General features: G+C 54.0%; 1 protein-coding gene across 1 annotated transcript; it reads left to right on the forward strand.

Annotated features, from left to right (window-relative positions):
- The first annotated feature begins 85 nt into the window (after positions 1 to 85).
- On the forward strand, positions 86 to 18,624 carry PODNL1 (podocan like 1). The gene is made up of 11 exons (XM_040628266.1): positions 86 to 238; positions 13,476 to 13,526; positions 13,686 to 13,910; positions 14,475 to 14,568; positions 14,959 to 15,023; positions 15,101 to 15,210; positions 15,487 to 15,643; positions 15,888 to 16,003; positions 16,465 to 17,122; positions 17,772 to 17,920; positions 18,064 to 18,624. Exons 1-11 carry the CDS (start codon positions 86 to 88, stop codon positions 18,212 to 18,214), a joined length of 1,929 nt encoding a protein of 642 aa, XP_040484200.1. The 3' UTR covers positions 18,215 to 18,624.
- Positions 18,625 to 18,729: the final 105 nt, after the last annotated feature.

Genomic DNA, 18,729 nt, shown 5'->3' on the forward strand with positions numbered 1-18,729 from the left:
CGGTCGGTTGGGTGAAGGCCCGCACTCGGGGCCTCTTCCCGCTAGACCTGTCCATCATAGCCACTTCGGCCCTTGATTGGTAGAGATGGTACAACCTCCGTGGTTCGCCGCAGTATTCCCGCCTTTCCGCAAGGACGCACCCGTCAGAGGCCCGGATTGGGCCCCTTGCCCAGATGACTTTAACCGGATAGGCGAAGGCCCCTATCTCTCTCGGCGGCGTCACGCCCCTCTGTGGCTGGTGGGTTTCCATGGAGACCGCAGGCGGTCCAGGCCCGTGGGCGGGGCGAAGGGAACCGGTGGTCCCCACGGGGCTGGAGTCCCCACAGCGCTCTACCCGGATGCTCAGAGGCCTGCCAACTATCCTGGGGCCACCCGGCCAGGCCAAGGAAAGGGCTTTGGAAAAAAAAAAAAAAAAAAAGATGAGATTCGATGAAAACATCTTTCAGATGGGCTGGGGACGTCCTGGTGGGATGATGTTGATGATAATGATAGCATCGATCGCTTAGGTAGCACTTTACATGTGCTAGACGTGGTTCTGAGCTTACAATAATTCTATGTAGTAGGTCGCTGTTGTGCCCATTTTACAGATGACAGTCATAGTAATAATTGTTGAATGTCTGCTAGGAGTATCGTCTTCATGTGGCGTTGGCTCATTTAATCTTCGCAACAGTTTTGCAGACAGGTCCTTTCATTATGTCCGTTTTATACAGGATGGAACTGAGGCTTACAGCGTAGTGCTCCTGGGTACCTGACAGGCATACACCTCAGTTGTGACTATAATCAGGGAGGAAGTGAATGGATCTTGCTCTTCGCATTCTTCCAGCCTCTGCATTCAGTTAGTCAACAAATATTTATTGAGCATCTACTATGTTCTAGGCACTGGTGAACAAACAGGTGATGAACAAGGAATTGGTTTTGGTTACCTAAATCCAGGTAGGATTAGAAATCAAAGGGAAGGAAGAAGGCTGCTCAGGTCAGTCAGAGAGGGGCCCTGTGCAGGTGAGGAAGAGGAATATTCCAGCAAAGACAAAGCCTTCAGAGGGATGAGGGTGGCATGACCTAGAGACCACAAAAAGGCCAGTTGGGCTGAAGCAGGAATGAGCAGCAAGGAAAAAATAAGCAAGGAAAACAGACGAGGACCGGGAAGCAGGCAGGGAGTGTTGGTAAGCAAGATAGCTGGCTTTTACTCTTATATAAGCATAAAGGGAAGTCTCTAGGAGGTTTTTAGTAGATGGTGGAATTTGCTATGAGATTTAAAAGATCATTGTGATCTGGCTCAGTGGGTAGAGCATGTAACTCTTGATCTTAGGGCCTGGAGGTCACGCCCCATGTTGGGTGAAGAGATAAATTTGTTAAAAAACAAAACAAAACAAAACAAAAAACTAACAATAAAAGATCGTTGTGATCCAAATAAATAAATACCAATGAGTCCACACTGGTATAAATAAATGATTGAATAAAAAATGGGAGAAGAGAGGGGTGCCTGGGTGGCTCAGTCGTTAAGCGTCTGCCTTCGGCTCAGGGCATGGTCCCGGCGTTCCAGGATCGAGCCCCACATTGGGCTCCTCTGCTGGAAGCCTGCTTCTTCCTCTCCCACTCCCCCTGATGTGTTCCCTCTCTTGTTGGCTGTCTCTATCTCTGTCAAATAAATAAATAAAATCTTTTAAAAAAATGGGGGAAGAGAGACCACCCTTCCATATAGAAGACGTCCAATTAATAAATATAGAAGGAATGAGGGAAATAAAAAATCATTATCAGGCAAACACCATGGTTATAATTGCAGCAGGCAAGATCTACCAATGAGTGCTAAAATTAGTGGATGAAACTTCAAGGAGAAATGTGACATTTGCCTACCCTAAAAGTATCTCTTCTAAAATATTTATTGATTACTGGGTTTTAAAAAATATATGTCCACAGGGACACCTGGGTGGCTCAGGAGGTTAAGTGCCCAACTCTTGATTTTGGCTCAGGTCAGGATCTCAGGATTGTGGGATTGAGCCCTGCCTCAGGCTCCTTGCTGGGTGTGGAGCCTGCTTGGGATTCTCTCTCTCCCTCTGCCCCTCCCACCCTCCACCCCCACCCTACCCCTACCCAAGCACACGTGTGCTCTCGCTCTCTCTGTCTCTCTCTCAAAAAAAAAAAAAAATGTCCACAGATTGTTTGATATTCCTCCTTCCAGGAGGTGGAGCTTAATTCACCTTGTTGGGTGTGGGCTGTATTTAGTGACTTGCTTCTAAGGAATAAAAGTATGAGGGGCGCCTGGGTGGCACAGCGGTTGGGCGTTTGCCTTCGGCTCAGGGCGTGATCCTGGCGTTGTGGAATCGAGCCCCACGTCAGGCTCCTCCGCTATGAGCCTGCTTCTTCCTCTCCCACTCCCCTGCTTGTGTTCCCTCTCTCGCTGGCTGTCTCTATCTCTGTTAAATAAATAAATAAAATCTTTAAAAAAAATAAAAATAAAAAAAAATAAAAGTATGGAAAGTGCAAAAAGTTAACTTGGCAGTGGAAAAACCTGGCAGACACTACCTCAACCAGGTGGTCAACATTATCGTCCTGGGGGGGATCCATGGGTGGCTCAGTCAGTTAAGCATCTGCCTTCAGCTCAGGTCATGATACCGGTGTCCTGGAATCGAGCCCCGCATTGGGCTCCCTGCTCAGCAGAGAGCCTCCTTCTCCCTCTGCCCTTCCTCCTGCTCACGTTCACTCCCTCTCTATCTCGAATAAATAAACAAAACCTTAAAAAAAATCATCATCACAGCAATGAATCATGTGCATGGACCCCTGATACGATGTGATGAGGAGGACACATCACCTCCCTGATGTTGTCCCTCAAATCCATTACCTCAATCCATTCATGAGAAAACATCAGATGTTAATCCCAAATTGAGGGACATCATACAAAAGACCGACTAGAACACTTCAAAAATGTCAAGGTCATGAGGGGATGCCTGGGTGGCTCAGCTGGTGAAGTGTCCAACTCTTGGTTTCAGCTCAGGTCATGATCTTGAGGTCCTGAGATCGAGCCCTGTGTTGGACTCTGTGCTCAGGGTGGAGTCTGCTTAAGATTCTCTCCCCCTCTCCCTCAGCCCTACACTCCACTTGCTCTCTCTCTCTAAAATAAATTTTAAAAATAAATAAATAAATCTTTTTTAAAAATGTCAAGGTCATGAGAAACAAAGCATGACCAAGAAATTGGCACAGATTAGAGAAGTCTTAGGAGACTTGATAAATGAAATGTGATATCCCGGATGGGATCCTGACCCGAAAAGGACATCAGAGAGAAAACTGGTGTAATTCACACTAAGTCTGTAGTTTAATGAACAGTATTGTACCAGTGTTAGTTAATCTCTTCGTTGTGACAACTGTACCGTGGTTATGCAAGATGTTAACATTCGGGCCAGTGGAGTGAAGGGTAGACAAGAACTTTGCAACTTTGCAGGGTGCCAATTTTGCAAATTATCTTAGACTGTTGAGCTGCCATAATAAAAATACTATAGACGGGGTGAATTTATGACAAACATTTATTTCTCACAGTTCTGAAGGCTGGGAAATCCAAGACCAAGGCACTGGCATAGCCAGTGTCTGGTGAGGGACCACTTCCTAGATTGTAGACAAATTCTGCAGAGAAAGAGAGAGAGAGGGAGAGAGAGATCACCAGTGCTCTTATAGGGCCCTAATTCCATTCATGAAGGCTCCATCCTCAAGACCTACTCACCTCCCAAAGGCCCCACCTTCTAATACCATCACATTGGGGGTTAGGTTTCAACATATGCATTTAGGGGAGACACAAACATTTAGTCCATAGAACAAATCTTCTATAAATTGAAAATTATTTCAAACTAAAAAGGTTGTTGAGCTTTGAGTTTTAGTGAAAGGTCATTTGGTTTCTGTGTGGAGAATGTTTAGGGGATTAGGGGTGGTGGGCAAGAATGGCCTCAGGGAGGCCAGAGGGAGAAGTTATGGTGGCTTGGATTCATGTAATAGCATGGAGATGGAGAAAAGTGGCCATATTTGGAGCCAATGGGTCATGTTCATGGAGCCGGGATTGGGGTGGAGATGAGAAGGGGGTTAGATATGGTTGCTGTGCTCGGGTGGATAGTGAGTTCCAGTTTCTGCACATCCCTGCCAACATTTGTTATTTTCTGGGGTGGTTTGTTTTGTTTTGTTTTGTTTTGTTTTTGATACAAGCCATCCCAGTGGGTGTGATCATTTATTTTTAAATAAGTGTTACCTTTGCACAGTTTGAAATTCAGCACAGAGAAGACAGAATGAGCAATGAGCACAAGAAAAGACGTTTGACATTGATCTTCCTCAAAGGAATACAAATCAAGTCACAATGACGTACCATGACACACCCACCAAAATGGCTAAAATTGAAGACTGACCACACCAAGTTGTTGACGAGGACGTGGAGGAACTGAAACTCTCATAGAGTGCCCATGGGAGTGGAAAATGGCACCACCACTTTGGAAGACACTTTGGCAGTTTCTTACGTTAAATGGACACTTAGTGTATGATTCACCCATGTCACTCCTACGTATTTACCCAAGAGAACTTCTCTAAGACATGTTTACTCCAAGACTTGCTCAGGACTGTTCATAGCAGTTTTATGTAACGGCCCAAAGTAAAAAGCAAGTAGAAGTCCATCAACATATGATAAACAAATGGTGGCCCATCCAAGTAATAAACAAGAATAAATTATGGTACGCCTAAAACTCATGTTCTATGTCAGTTCTATCTCAAATTTTCAAAATTTTAAAGTAAATTTTTAAAGAGGAATGAACTTTCAATGCGTGTAGCACAGATGAATCTAAAACTCACTGTCCCAAATGGGACAACCCGATCTACAGTGACAGATAGTAGATCCGTGGTCGCCTGGGGTTGGGGTGAAGGGGAGGGCGGATGAAGGGCTGACCAAGGAGCAGAAGGGCATTTTTGGAGGTGACGGAAATGTTCAGTAACTCTGGTTATGGTTTCATAGGCGCACACATGCTGAGGTTTGGAATGATGAGTTTTGACTCATGTACACTTTAAAACATTTTCATTCCGGGGGCAGCTGGGTGGCTCAGTCGGTTGTGTTCCACTCTTGATTTCAGCTCAGGTCATGATCTCAGGGTTGGGAGATGGAGCCCCACGTCTGGCTTGGCACTCAGCGGAGAGTCTGCTTGAGATTCTCTCTCCCTCTCCCTCTGCTCCTCATCCCTCTCTCTCTCTCTCAAATAAACAAATAATAAAATCTTCAGGGGCACCTGGGTGGCGCAGTCGTTAAGCGTCTGCCTTCGGCTCAGGGCGTGATCCCGGCGTTATGGGATCGAGCCCCACGGCAGGCTCTTCTGCTATGAGCCTGCTTCTTCCTCTCCCACTCCCCCTGCTTGTGTTCCCTCTCTCGCTGGCTGTCTCTATCTCTGTCGAATAAATCAATAAAATCTTTTTAAAAAAATCTTTAAAAACATTTTCATTCTGTTGTATGTCATGAATACTGCAGTCAAGTTTCATTGTTGTTGTTTTTTTAATTCAACATACATACAAGGATACATGGTGGCAACGCCCCCTCTCCCCTCAGCCCCAGCTACCCAATTTCACCCCCAAGACAGCTGATACCTTTTTTAATTTATGAAAGTGATCAAAATTGTCATCCTTGCTCTGTACCTTTTTTTTCCCTCCATGACTAGCCCCTCGCACTAATCCATACAATGGTTTGAATGGTGACCCACAAAAAGATATCCTGATGTCCTAACCCCCTGAACATGTGAATATGACCTTATTTGGGAAAAAAAAAATCTCATTAAGTTAAAGATCTTGAGATTATCCTGGATTAACTGGCTGGGTCCTAAATCCCATGACCAGAGTCCTTATAAGAGAGAGGAGAGGGTCAGGCGCCTGGGTGGCGCAGTCGTTGAGCATCTGCCTTCGGCTCAGGGCGTGATCCCGGCGTTCTGGGATCGAGTCCCACATCGGGCTCCTCCGCTGGGAGCCTGCTTCTTCCTCTCCCACTCCCCTGCTGTGTTCCCTCTCTCACTGGCTGTTGCTCTGTCACATGAATGAATAAAATCTTTAAAAAAAAAAGAGAGAGAGAGAGAGAGGAGAGGGAACACACACACACACAGAGGAAAAGGCCACGTGGAAATGGGGGCCATACTGCAGTGATGCAGCCACAGACCCAAGAACGTCAGAGATTGCCAGCAACCACCGGAAGCTGGAAGAGATACAAGGAAGGAGACTCCAGAAGGAACAACTCTGCCAACACCTTGACTTTGGACTTCCAGTCTCCACAAGTCCAAAAAAATAATTTGGACTTCTGAAACAAATAAATGTCTGTTGTTTTAAGCTACCTTGTCTGTGGTCATTGGTGCAACAGCTCCAGGAAACTAATACATCATGTGGAGATCGAGTCCCTTGTGTGTCCTAGGTCTGGGTCTCTATTATTTTAATAGGACACATTTTTTGTGTGTTTATTCCCCTCGTATGGGCTTTTTTTTCCCATTGGCTCACACAGTGGATGTTTGCTGATCACCTGGTATGTACTAGACACTGTTCTAGGTGCTGGGGGACAGAGGTGACGATGGCCGGGGCCGCACCTGCACAGTGGGGGAGGACCACGGACAGTGGACAAATGTATCAATCAGGATGTGAGAGATACCAGGAAGAAAAATAAAGCAGGGAAGGGAAGAGAGAGACAAGAATGTTGCTTCCGATTGGGGTTCTGGTGAGGGGCTCTCTGAGGAAGTGACGTGAATTAAAATTGCAAGCCGTTGTGGGACCCAGGGCAGGAGAGAATTTTCACTGTAATAAAAGAGCCCCACAGGGAACGTCCTTGCACGTATCTGTTACTGGCTGTGTAAGAGTTTTTTCCAGACTAGGGGCGCCTGGGTGGCTCGGTTGGTTAAGCATCTGCTTTTGGCTCAGGTCATGATCTTGGGGTCCTGGAATCGAGCCCCTATTCAGCAGGGAGCCTGCTTCTCTCTCTCCCTCTGCCCCCCCCGCCCCCTCCCCCGCTTGTACTCTCTCCCTCCAATAAATAAAATCTTTTAAAAAAAGTTATTTTTCAGAATAGATATCTGGCCCTTGAGTGCTGCAGAAAGAGTAATACTCCAAATATTCCAATTGCTCCTCCCCAACCCCCCACCCCTACCCTCACTCGCTTTGCCCCTTGTAGTCAGGCAGGACTATGTGAGTAATCCTGGCCCAGGAAACGGGAGCAGAAGGGTTAGGTGATACTTCTGGGTGGAAACCCTGAAAAGCTGACTTGGGAGTCCTGTCTCTGTTTTCCACGGTGCCCAGCAACAGTGGGGCCTGCTGTTCAGGGTGGGGCAGCTTCTGTTGGGCTGGATTCCTGAGTGGCCATGGGGCCCAGAGACCCTGCTGGTCTGCTGGGATCATCTTGTGAGGGTGACCAACCCTGGTGTTAGTCACTGACCTTCGGGGCTGTTGGGTACGCAGAATGCCTGTCTAATACACGTGTGAAGCAGAACCAATATGGTATATCTTACATATATATCCCTTATCTTATCTATGTATATCCTTTTATACATGCACAAGTGAAACAGAACCAATAAGATAGATATATCTGTATCTATATATATCTCTTATCATACATGTTTATCCTTTACATCTCTCTTATCTATACATATGTATATATCATTTTACATACATAAAATCTCTCTCCTTTGACCTATATAGATCTATGTCTATCTCTATTGATCGATCTATCTGTATCTACAACTCATCTATTATCTCTCTATAGAAAGAGAGATTTAGGGGCACGGTCGTTTAGCGTCTGCCTTCGGCTCAGGGTCCTGGGATCAAGTCCCACATTGGGCGTCCTGCTCAGTGGGGAGTCTGCTTCTCCCTCTTCCTCCACCACTCCCCCTGCTTATGCGCGCGCTCTCTCTCTCTCAAATAGATAAAATCTTTTTAAAAAGAAAGAGAGATTTATGATGAGGAATTAGCTTATGTGATTATGGAGGCTGAGAAGTCTCATAATCTGCCATCGGCAAGCTGGAGGTCCAGGAGCCTCATGGTCTAATTCCAGTCTGAGCACCAAGGCCTGAAAGCCGGGGCTGCTAATGGTGTAAATCTCAAGTCCCAGTCCAAGGGCAGGAGAAGACCAGGGTCCTACTCGAAAGTCAGACTGGAAGAAAAAAGGGCCAATTCCTCCATTTGAAAGAGGACTTTGGCTGCCTCCACTTGGACCTCAAACTTTCTAAGTTGGGTTCTTCTTTCCAGCTTGTCTCTTGGCTCAGGTGGAAGACCCTGAGGGCAAAGCCTCCTGTGATGGGAACTGAAACTCCGAGCTCACATGGAAGGACTGCCCTGAGCCAGCGAGACCCCACCCATGATGACTCCGAGACAAGGATCGATTTGACCTTCCCTGCCCACCTGCACGTAGCCACCCACTGTTGCCCCACATTTTCCTTCCATAAACCTGGAAGTATTTTCTGCACTTGGGAGACCGTCCTTGAGACACTAGTCGCTGTCTCTCCTGGTGTTGGCCTCACTGAAATAAATTCCTTTCCCTGCTTTTGGATTTTGTCAGCAACAAGTGGCTGAACCTGGTCTGTTTGGGGCCCCTGGTCTCTTGCTCCCCTGAGCCCTGGCCACACCTTTTCTGCATTTTGTTCTCTTCAGGCCCTCTGTGGATTGAATGATGGCCATCCACACTGGGGAAGGCAATCTATGTCACAGAGTTCACTGATTCAAATGCTAGTCTCTTCTGGAAACACCCTCACGGATGCACCCAGCAATCATGTTCAACCTGGGCGCCCCATGACCCAATATCATTTTATAATATTACCTTGTACTTGACCTGTACGATTAACCATCACAAGCACGTGGCAGGCACATTTTCAGTTTTACCAGGTACTTTCAGATTCCTCCTCTCTTTCTGACCCTCCTTCTCCATGACCACTGCCTGCTCTCTTCTGCCCGCCCCTCAGGCATAAGTCTTCCTCAACAGTTTCCTTTCTCGTTTTATACTTTCTCCTTGGCTAATGCCATCCGTGCTGTGGCTTCAGCTCTCACGCCGTGGACAGCCTCTGTAGTCGCTAGGGTTAGAGTACGTTGTGTTTTCAAAGGAGAAAAGAATAGAAATGGTGGCTTACACAAGAAAGACATCCGGGGCGCCTGGGTGGCTCAATCAGTTAAGCATCTGCCTTGGTTTTGGCCCAAGTCGTGATCTCAGGGTAGTGAGATTGAGCCCCATGTCAGGCTCCGTGCTCAGGGCAGGGTCAGCTTAAGATTCTCTCTCTCCCTCTTCCTATGCCCCTCCCCTGCCTCTCTCTCAAATAATAAATAAATAAATCTTAAAAAAAAAATCTTCGTGGGGTGCCTGGGGGGCTCAGTCAGTTAAGCATCTGCCTTCAGCTCAGGTCATGATCTCAGGGTCCTGGGATAGAGCCCAGAATGGGGCTCCCTGCTAAGCAGGGAGTCTGCTTCTCCCTCTCGTTCTACCCCACCCCCTGCTCATGCTCTCTCTCGCTCTCAAATGAATAAATACATAAATACATAAATACATAAATACATAAAATCTTTAGACAAAAACATCTTTGAGCCTCATAGAGCCCCTAAGGGGCCTAACCATGAGAGTTTCCCTGCTTTTGCCAGACATGCCCCCCGCCCGGAGGCAGAGGCTCCCCGCCTAGCTAGCTCGTCTATCAGCCAGACCAGCTGCACCCCATCTGGTCCTCAGCCTAGTGGGTTCACCTTTCTGCCAGCCTGAGAAATTATCCAAACATGCCAATCACGTCCTCCCCTGAGAACCAGAGGTCACCTCATCCTTTTGTCACTACAAAGCCTGCCTGCCACAGCTCCTGCTTTTTAAATTTTTTCTTTATGAAAAAAAAAAATGTATCCCAGCTTCTTGGTGATTTTCTACAAGATTCATATTAATGTAAGCATATTCTTTTATGAATAAGCAACTTTCATTACTAAACTTTGGAGGCCACAATTTAAATAAATATGCTAATTTTAATTGTGAATTTGGTGACTTTTCTGGCTGTTTTGACCCTGATTCTTGACTCTGCTCCCACGTGCGACACCCCCATGTGGCTCCACATGGCATACAGTGTTCTTCCCCTCCTCTGGGCCATGAGTATATATGACTAATAAGCCAGTGCCTATTTTTTTCTATGCAGGGTTGGGTGTCAGGTGTTTGGCTACCATGTGTCATTTAGAGCAGGAGATCCCTCCCTCACCAGCAGGGTAGATAGGAGGTGATTAAAACCCCAGTCCTTGCAGGGACGGCCTTCCATCAGACATGAGATGGTTACTTCTATCTTGTTGCTCCATCATTCAAGGCCACTACTCTCAAGGTAAGGTCATCGCCCAAGATGGCTGCTGGAGTCCCAGACATCACCTCAACCTTCCAACAACAGGGAGGAGAAAGGCACTCCCTTTCCCCCAAAGTTGTGCATACCACTTCTGCTTCCACTGTCACAGGCTGTACCTAGCTCCAAGGGAGGCTGGGAAATGTGGTTCTTTATCTTAGGCAGCCATATGCCCAGCTAACTATCAATAAGTTGACGGATTTGGCCCCAATCCTGAAGGGCTAATTAGCCAGATGAAGGCTGAATTGGGAAGTTTGGCCGTAGCCTGTGCCTTGAAGTTCAATGCCATTAGAAGAGAGCAGGGGCAGGACCGAGGAGCACCTTGGGATCATTAGATTGGTACTGATTTAAGGCCCTTCCTTTCCTTAATTGGGAGACTGCATTTCCCATCATTCTCTTGCACGCTTTCACATCAACCCCACCTCCTCCCTGGACCTCCCAGCAACCAAAATGAGACCAGACTGCCGCACTAGCTGCTCAGTATTATTCCAACTGTCCCTTGTTCCCATGACCCTGCAGTCCTCCCTACTCTGAGGTCAGAGCCAAGAGACACCAACAGTCGCTTCCCGTGCAAACCTTTCCACACATACAGACACAATCCTACATGCACTCCCTGAAGGTGTAATAAATGGTGACTATGCTAGGCTCTAGGTCTGTCAACCACACTCCTTCACTGCAGCCCCTGCAGAACTCTCTGCTGGGTAGGGGAAGGCTGGACTAGGCAGGGCAGGGCTAGGAAGGGCAGGGCAGGGCAGGGCAGGGCAGGGCTGCTCTGGTCTGGGCAGTGAAAGGTAGAGAGAAGAGAGTTTATTACAGGGAGATAAGGCCAGTGGCTCATCTATGAGAGCACTGGTTGGGTTCTTAGCCAATGAGCACATTCCATCTTTCTGGCTGCAGAGACTGGTTCCAGCTGGACATGTGACCAAAGCTAGGCCAACGAGATTTAAGCTCGAGGCTGGGGGTGTGCACGGGGTGCTGCTGGGGATATCTTGGCCCCACACAGAGAAGCCTGCTGGTAGAGCTGAGAGACAGAGGGGGCATCTATCCTGAGGACATCATTTGAGCCCCTGGATCCAGCTTTACCTGAAAGATACATCTACTGAACATTTTGGTTCATGAGGCAATAAATGCCCTCATTTGCACTAGCTAGTTTGGTTTGGGTTCTCCAACCTTTGCAACTGAAAGAGGCCTACCGGAAACAGGTTGGTTCTCAGTGGGGTGAGGATCAATACAGTAATTCAGTAGCTCTGGGGGGCTGGTCCCATTACTCTGCTAGGGGGACTGAGGAGCTTCTCCCCAGTGTCCAAGCTAACAGCCACTGGTCCCACATGGAGAACTTGGGCTGGGGACTGCTGTTCTCTTCTGGCTGAAGCTAAGACGTATCTCCTACCCTAGCCCTGAGGGACCCTGAGTGTCTCTTGTCACGAGCCCACACCATCCTGGGAAATGTGGGCGAATGACCATCTCCAAGTTTCTTCCTTTGTGGGAGGGGGATTAATAATACAGACACCCTCTCTCTCCATCATGCTCCCACATCTTGGTCCCTTCTTCCCACCCCCCTGATGTACTTCACTGCCCCCTGCCCTCCCATAACAGGTGCTGTCTGGAGCCCACCATGCCCCACTCAGGCCTCACCATCAGGCGCTGATATCTGTTTAGGGCTGGTGCCTGTTCTCCCCAAAGTGCCGGTGGTGACTTCAGACCCTTCAGGAGCAGCCTTCAACCAGTGCCTAATGGAGGGAGTTGGAGAATCAATATCCCAGCTTCCCCCCACCCCCCGCCCAGGTAGGACATGTGTCCTGTGCAATCTGCCCGCATTCCCCAGCAGAACGGAGCCCCACGTGCCTCTGGTGGGAACTTGCTTGATAACAAGAATGACAAACAGTCCCAGTTTGCCCAGGACTAAGGGTTTCCTGGGACACAGGAATTTGAGTGCTAATACTGGCAAACTCCAGGCAAGTTGATTATCCCAGCAATAACTCATCGTTGGCTGATCCCTCCCTTTCCTCTGTCATTTCCTTGCTCTGCTACAGCTTCTTTCTCTAAGACAAATACACTCAATCCTTGTCTCAGGCTCTGCTTCTGGGAAACCAGCCCCCCTCGACCTCCTTCATCCTCTTCACGCAGCCCATTGGCTCAGCCCCTTCTGAGCTGAGCATTTGTGAGGGGCAGATGTGGTGCTTAGAACTTTCTGTCCATTCCCTGGCTTTGCCTTGTGAGAGCCCTTCGAGGAAGGAAGGGTATTCTGTCATCTCTGTTTTACACATGGGAGAATTGAGGTTTGGGCAGGAAAACAATTTGCCTGAAGACACCTTGCTGGCAAGTGGTGCATCTTGGGAAACAGGACCTGGGGCAAAGGTCGGCTCCTTCTCCCCACACTGCTACTCTGGGGCAGAGGGCGTGGAATGTGCCGGGCACTGTCTCATCCACCTCACATGGATTATCTCGTGTAATCTTTATACCGCTCCTGAGAGATGAGACAACCATCCCCCCACTTTGCAGAGTGGGAAACCAAGGCCCAGAGAGGTGGCAGGCCCCAGGTTCAGGCCCAGGCAGGCTGGCGCTGAGCGTGTATCCTTAACCACCGGGCTGGTGCCTCAATACGTGTAATTTCCTTTCAGGCGGCGGCTGTGGCCATTTGGGGAGGAGGGGGAGGGGCCCAAATGGCAGATCTGGCTGGGAGCCCCCAGGCTGGCATCTGGGCTGGCGGGCTGAGCCCAGACCTGCCCTGACCCCTTGCTGCCAGCCCCAGTTCCTTGGGGACCCTCCCGTGGCTTGAAGCATCCTCCGCTCCTCTGCCCCCACCCCTATTTCTGTGGTTGTCCCAAATACCAGACAGGGCGAATCTTAGCTTTCCCCCAAGCATTCCATGCTCCTGTGGCCCGGCCCAGGCTGGCCGAGGTTACGCAAGCTGAGCTGGGGTGGTTGGTGGGGGTGGGACCGAGGGGACGGGCTGGCCTGTCCTCACCACCCCATCCGGCAGCCCGCCCACCCTCCCCAGGGCGGGGAAGGGGGTGGGCCAGCTAGTTCTCCTCCACCCCCCCCCCAGCCCCTGGGAGAACAAGCTGGGTGGAGGGTGGCCCGTGCCAAGAGATGGGGGGCGGTGGCAGCCACGGAAGAGACTCCAGGAGGTGACTGCCTGGTTTCCATTAGGGAGCCGTGGTCGGCATTTCAGGCAAGACGGCAGAGCTGGGGCTGGCTATGGTAAGGTGGGGTGGGGGAAGGGGAGGGAAGGGCAGGGGAGGGAGGGGAGCCTGCCTGCTCCCCTTACCACCCCCACCCCATGCGGGGATGCTCCTGTCACCATGGTGACCTGGTGCCCGGCCTGGGCACACCCTGACCCATCCGTCCCTCTATTCCCAGCGGCTGAGCCTACTGCTGCTGCTCCTGCTGCCGTCTGGCCCCCCACCCACGTCCGGCATGGAGGACGCCGCCTTCCCCCACTTGGGGGAGAGCTCGCAGCCCCCACCCCGGGCCTGCCCCCTGCGCTGCTTCTGTCCCCGGGCAGACACGGTGGACTGCAATGGCCTGGACCTGCAGGTGTTTCCAGACAACATCACCAGGGCAGCTCAGCACCTCTCCCTGCAGGTGGGGCCCCGGGGGATGGGGGTGGTAGGGTGAGCATGCAAAGTGCTGGGGTTAAGGCTGATGGGGTATGGGGTCCGTGTGTACGAGTGAGGTGTTGGGCATGCGGGGCTTGGCAATCGTAGAAGCTGGCCTTGATGGGAGTGTGGGGGTCTGTGCGTTGGGGGTGAGAGGAGGTAGGGGTACAGATATTGGAAGTAGGAGGGGCTGAGGGTTCGGAGGTGTTAGAGGTCAACATCTTGGCAGTTATGGGGTTTTTTGGGGACAGAGTGATGGAGCATTTGGGTCACTTGTGGGGGTGACGGAGTATCAGATGTCAATGTCTTTTTGGTTCTGGGGTTGTCTGGAGTCAGGGTAATGCGTGTCGGGGGTCAACGATAGGGACAGAGGGGGTGCCGGGGTTGGTGGTTACAGGGCTGTTTGTGGTTACGGGGTGGCTTTAGATGCAGGGGATCAAGTGCTGAGGGGTGAGGGGTGGCAAGGCTCACTTGGTTAAGGCAACGGGGAGCTGGGAATCAGGGCTCTGGCCACTGGTCGAGGGCTCAGGGGTGTGAACCCGTCCCCCAGAACAACCAGCTCCAGGAGCTCCCCTACAACGAGCTGTCGCGCCTCAGCAGCCTGCGGACCCTCAACCTCCACAACAACCTCATCTCCTCCGAGGGTGAGGGGGAGGGGCCTGCGGAGGCGGGAGACCCGAGGGTGAGGGGAGAGGGGGCCTGCGGAGGCGGGAGACCCGAGGGGGAGGGGAGAGGGGCCCTCCGGAGGCGGGAGACCCGAGGTGGCCCCTGCCCTCCCCTGCTGGGTCTGTGGGTAGCTCTGCGGTAGTTCCCAGAACTGCCCTTTGCTGAGCAGGATGGAAACTCAGGGCATGGGGGCTGGGGAGGGGCGGGGGCTGTGGCTTTCGAGGACGGTAGGGAGGGGGTGGGAGGGGGCCTGGAGGGGCCTCCGCCAGTCCCCAGACAGGGGCCCTGGGGCCGCGGGGAGCACAGACTCCGCCGTTGCGTCCTATGAGGCCGGGCCTGGGGTGCCCTCACTGCCCTCCCGCCCCCAGGGCTGCCCGATGAGGCCTTTGAGTCCCTCACCCAGCTGCAGCACATCTATGTGGCCCACAACAAGGTGAGCCTCCCTGCCTGCCCCGGGGCGGACCACGGGGGGCTGCAGGGCAGGGCACCAGCGTGGCTGTGCTCCCACAGCTCTCGGTGGCCCCCCAGTTTCTGCCCCGCTCCCTCCGAGTTGCGGACCTGGCTGCCAACCAAGTGACAGAGATCTTCCCGCTTACCTTCGGGGAGAAGCCCGCGCTCAGGTAGCCCCCCGCCCAGCCCAGACCTCTCAGACCTCAGAGACGCCTGCGGTCACTCCCTACCCTTGGAAGCCCGAGGGGACCACGAGCCCGCCCTGGGGGGTGGGAGGGGGCAGAGCCCTAGCCTGGCGGTGTCTGAGGCAGGACCCCCTGGACGCTGTGTCTGGAGGAGACACAGGTGTGCACACTGAAGGCAGCTCTGGGGTGCGGGGTAGGAACGGGGCGGGGGGCGGGGGGAAGGCCAGGGGCAGGCTGGTGGCCAAGCCGGGCTCCCCTCAGGTCCGTGTACCTCCACAACAACCGGCTGAGCAACGCCGGCCTGCCCCCTGACGCCTTCCACGGCTCCGAAGCTGTAGCCACCCTCAGCCTCTCCAGCAACCGGCTCAGCTACTTGCCGCCCAGTCTGCCGCCCTCCCTGGAGCGGCTCCACCTGCAGGTGCCCCTCCCTCCCCTCGCCACCCCACGTTCCCGCCTCCTGGGGGGCAGGCGGGGAGCACTCTACCTCCTCCCAATTCCAGTAGGCAGAAATCTCTTTGAGTCTCGTCCACTGGCGCGGGTCATTCACAGGTGCTCTCTGAACAGCCTTGCTGAAGTGAGCTCCTCGTCACTCCCTTACGCAAGAGCCTTCCATAGCTCCCCGCTGCCCTCTCTCCCGGCCTCATTCTCTCCTCCCTTCCCAGAACAACCTCATCTCCAAGGTGCCCCGAGGAGCCCTGAGCCGCCAGACCCACCTCCGTGAACTCTACCTCCAGCACAACCAGCTGACAGACAGTGGCCTGGATGCCACCACCTTCAGGTGGGGCCCGGGACAGGGTAGGACAGGGGTGCGGCCTTGTGCTGGCAGGGGTTGAAGATTCAGAACCTGGGCACCCCAATCCTCTATCCCCCTCTGGTGTATGACTCCTAAACCGAGGCCTCGTTTGCTGAGCACCTGCTGTGCGCCAGGCTCAGCCAAGCACCTAGCGGCCATCCTTGCTCCCGGCTGCTCTGTGCCCCAGTTTTATTATCCAAACGTCATCACCGCCACGTGCCGATCTCGGACCCAGAACTCTGTCCTGCGCCTCCACGTCCAACCGTCAGGCTGGAATCTGCCCTGACCTCAGCACGTGTGCCTCCTGCCCACGTCTCTCAACTCAACCAGACCCCAGTTGGGGTCTCCAGCTTCTATCTCAGGACCACTCCTCAACCCCCGCCCCCAAGAGCCACCCGGCCCCCGCTCTGGGCACCCAGCCCAACGCCGGCCCTCTCTCCCGCCAGCAAGCTGCAGCACCTCGAGTACCTGGACCTGTCCCACAACCAGCTCACCTCGGTGCCCGCTGGTCTGCCCCGCACCCTGGGCGTGCTGCACCTGGGCCGCAATCGCATCCGGTGGGTGGAGGCGGCCCGGCTGCGCGGGGCTCGGCGCCTGCGCTACCTGCTCCTGCAGCACAACCAGCTGGGAGCGATGGGGCTGCCCGCTGGGGCGCTGCGGCCGCTGCGGGGCCTGCACACGCTGCACCTCTACGGCAACAGGCTGGAGCGCGTGCCCCTGGCGCTGCCCCGCCGCCTGCGGGCCCTGGTGCTGCCGCACAACCACGTGACCGCGCTGGGTGCCCGTGACCTGGCTGGCATGCCGGGCCTGGCCGAGCTCAACCTGGCCTACAACCGCCTGGTCAGCGCCCGTGTGCACCACCGGGCTTTCCGCCCGCTGCGTGCCCTGCGCAGCCTCGACCTGGCCGGCAACCAGCTGACCCGGGTGCCCGGCGGCCTGCCCGGCAGCCTGCACAGCCTGCGGCTGCAGCGCAACCAGCTGCGGACCCTGGAGCCTGAGCTGCTGGCCGGCCTGGACCAGCTGCGGGAGCTCAGCCTGGCGCACAATCGGCTCCGCATTGGAGACATCGGGCCCGGCACCTGGCACGAACTACAGGCCCTCCAGGTCAGGGGCGGGCTGGTCAGCCGCACTGTCCCCCGGCCCTCCCGGCCCCTCCGTCCCCGTGCCTCTCGGCATCTCCCCGCCAGGCCCTGAGACGCCACCAAGAGAGCCCAGCTGATGGGCCTGGGGGGGGGGGTAAGACGGACGCAGCCTCCAGGCCTTGGGGTGCGCCGTCCCTGCCACCTGGTCCTCTGCAACCACCCCGCCCACCCCCCCAGCAAACAGGGCGCCCCTAGCTCCTTCTGAACACTCTGGATTCCGCAGTTTAGAGCATCTGTGGGTGCCAGGCGCTGCTCTAGGAACTAGAGATGCCCCTGGGCGCAAACCGACACAGCTCCTGGGCCGGCACAGAGCGCTAGTTAGGGAGAAAGCAGTGAACAGCGATCCTAAGTAAACCGTGTCGGAAGGGCTGAGGTGAGGGAAGTGCCATCTTTGGGGCTGACTCCGCTGTCTGGCGTCCCAGCACCCAGATCATGGCCTGCCCCCAAGGGAACTCCGTGTACCCTGGCAGGGGGAGGCATGTGGCAGCCGTGAAGGGCCGAGGGGAGGGCACAAGGCCCGGGCTGGTGTGGGGTGCCCAGGAAGAGGGGTCAGGACCTGGCGGATGGCTCGAGGCCCGGGGCCGCGGCACCGTCTCCGCCCTTCTGCGCAGGTGCTGGACCTCAGTCACAACGAGCTGTCCTTCGTGCCCCCTGACCTGCCCGAGGCGCTGGAAGAGCTGCACCTGCAGGGCAACCGCATCAGCCACGTGGGCGCCGCAGCCTTCCTCAGCACGCCCCGCCTGCGCGCCCTCTTCCTCAGGTGCCCCGGGGCGGCCGGGCAGAGTGGGTGCGGTTGGGGGGGTGCCCTGGGAGGCTGTGGTGGACCTGAGCAGGCCTGGGTGGGTCAGGACGGTTGTGGCCCCCTCCCTCGGCAACCCCCCTCATGCCCACCTCTTGGTCCAGGGCAAACAGGCTTCACATGACCAGCATTGAGCCTGAGGCCTTCCTGGGCCTCCTGCACCTGAGTGTGGTGGATACGGCGGGGAACCCCGAGCAGGTCATGTTCCGGCTGCCACCCGCAGCCCCACGTCAGCCACGGGTGGGGGGCCCCTGACCCCGGAGGGGCCCAGCAGTGCAGCCCAGACCTCTGGGGCTCCCCCGGGCCATGGACTGAGGAGACAGTGTCCACCTGGGGCCTCGACCGGTCTCCCTCAGGTCTTGAGGTCTGGGCCGTCTGAGCTATGCCGCCGGGAGGCTGGGACAAGGGCACCGCCTCCACACACAGGGCGCCCTGGGAGAGGCCGAAGCGTGCAGCTCGCACACCAGGCACACAGACAACGCCAACCCTGCCGGACACACGGACACATACCCCGCTCCCCGCGCAGGTGGAGACAGCAACAATAAAGCCTAACCCTTTCAAGTGCTCACCACCCACCAGCTGCCCTTCACCTTGCAGGAGGGGCTCTCCCCGTCCCCGCAGCCAGCTGAGGAAGGTGAGGCCGTGGGAGGCTAAGAGGGTCAGGTGACTTGGTCTCATAGCCGGTGAGCCTCGGGGCTGGTTCTCAAAGCCCCAAGACACACGTGGGTCACCAGGAACCACAGGTAAAGCCTGACCACGCGTGTAAACCC

This window comes from Ursus maritimus, unplaced genomic scaffold (assembly GCF_017311325.1).
Source record: "Ursus maritimus isolate PB19 unplaced genomic scaffold, ASM1731132v1 scaffold_14, whole genome shotgun sequence".
Lineage (NCBI taxonomy): Eukaryota > Metazoa > Chordata > Mammalia > Carnivora > Ursidae > Ursus > Ursus maritimus.

Coding starts and splice junctions, on each gene's coding strand:
- PODNL1 (XM_040628266.1), top strand. CDS start 86: ATGGTACAACCTCCGTGGTTCGCCGCAGTATTCCCGCCTTTCCGCAAG. Junction 15,644..15,887: donor TGGAGCGGCTCCACCTGCAG/GTGCCCCTCCCT, acceptor CTCCCTTCCCAG/AACAACCTCATCTCCAAGGT. Junction 17,123..17,771: donor ACGAACTACAGGCCCTCCAG/GTCAGGGGCGGG, acceptor CCTTCTGCGCAG/GTGCTGGACCTCAGTCACAA.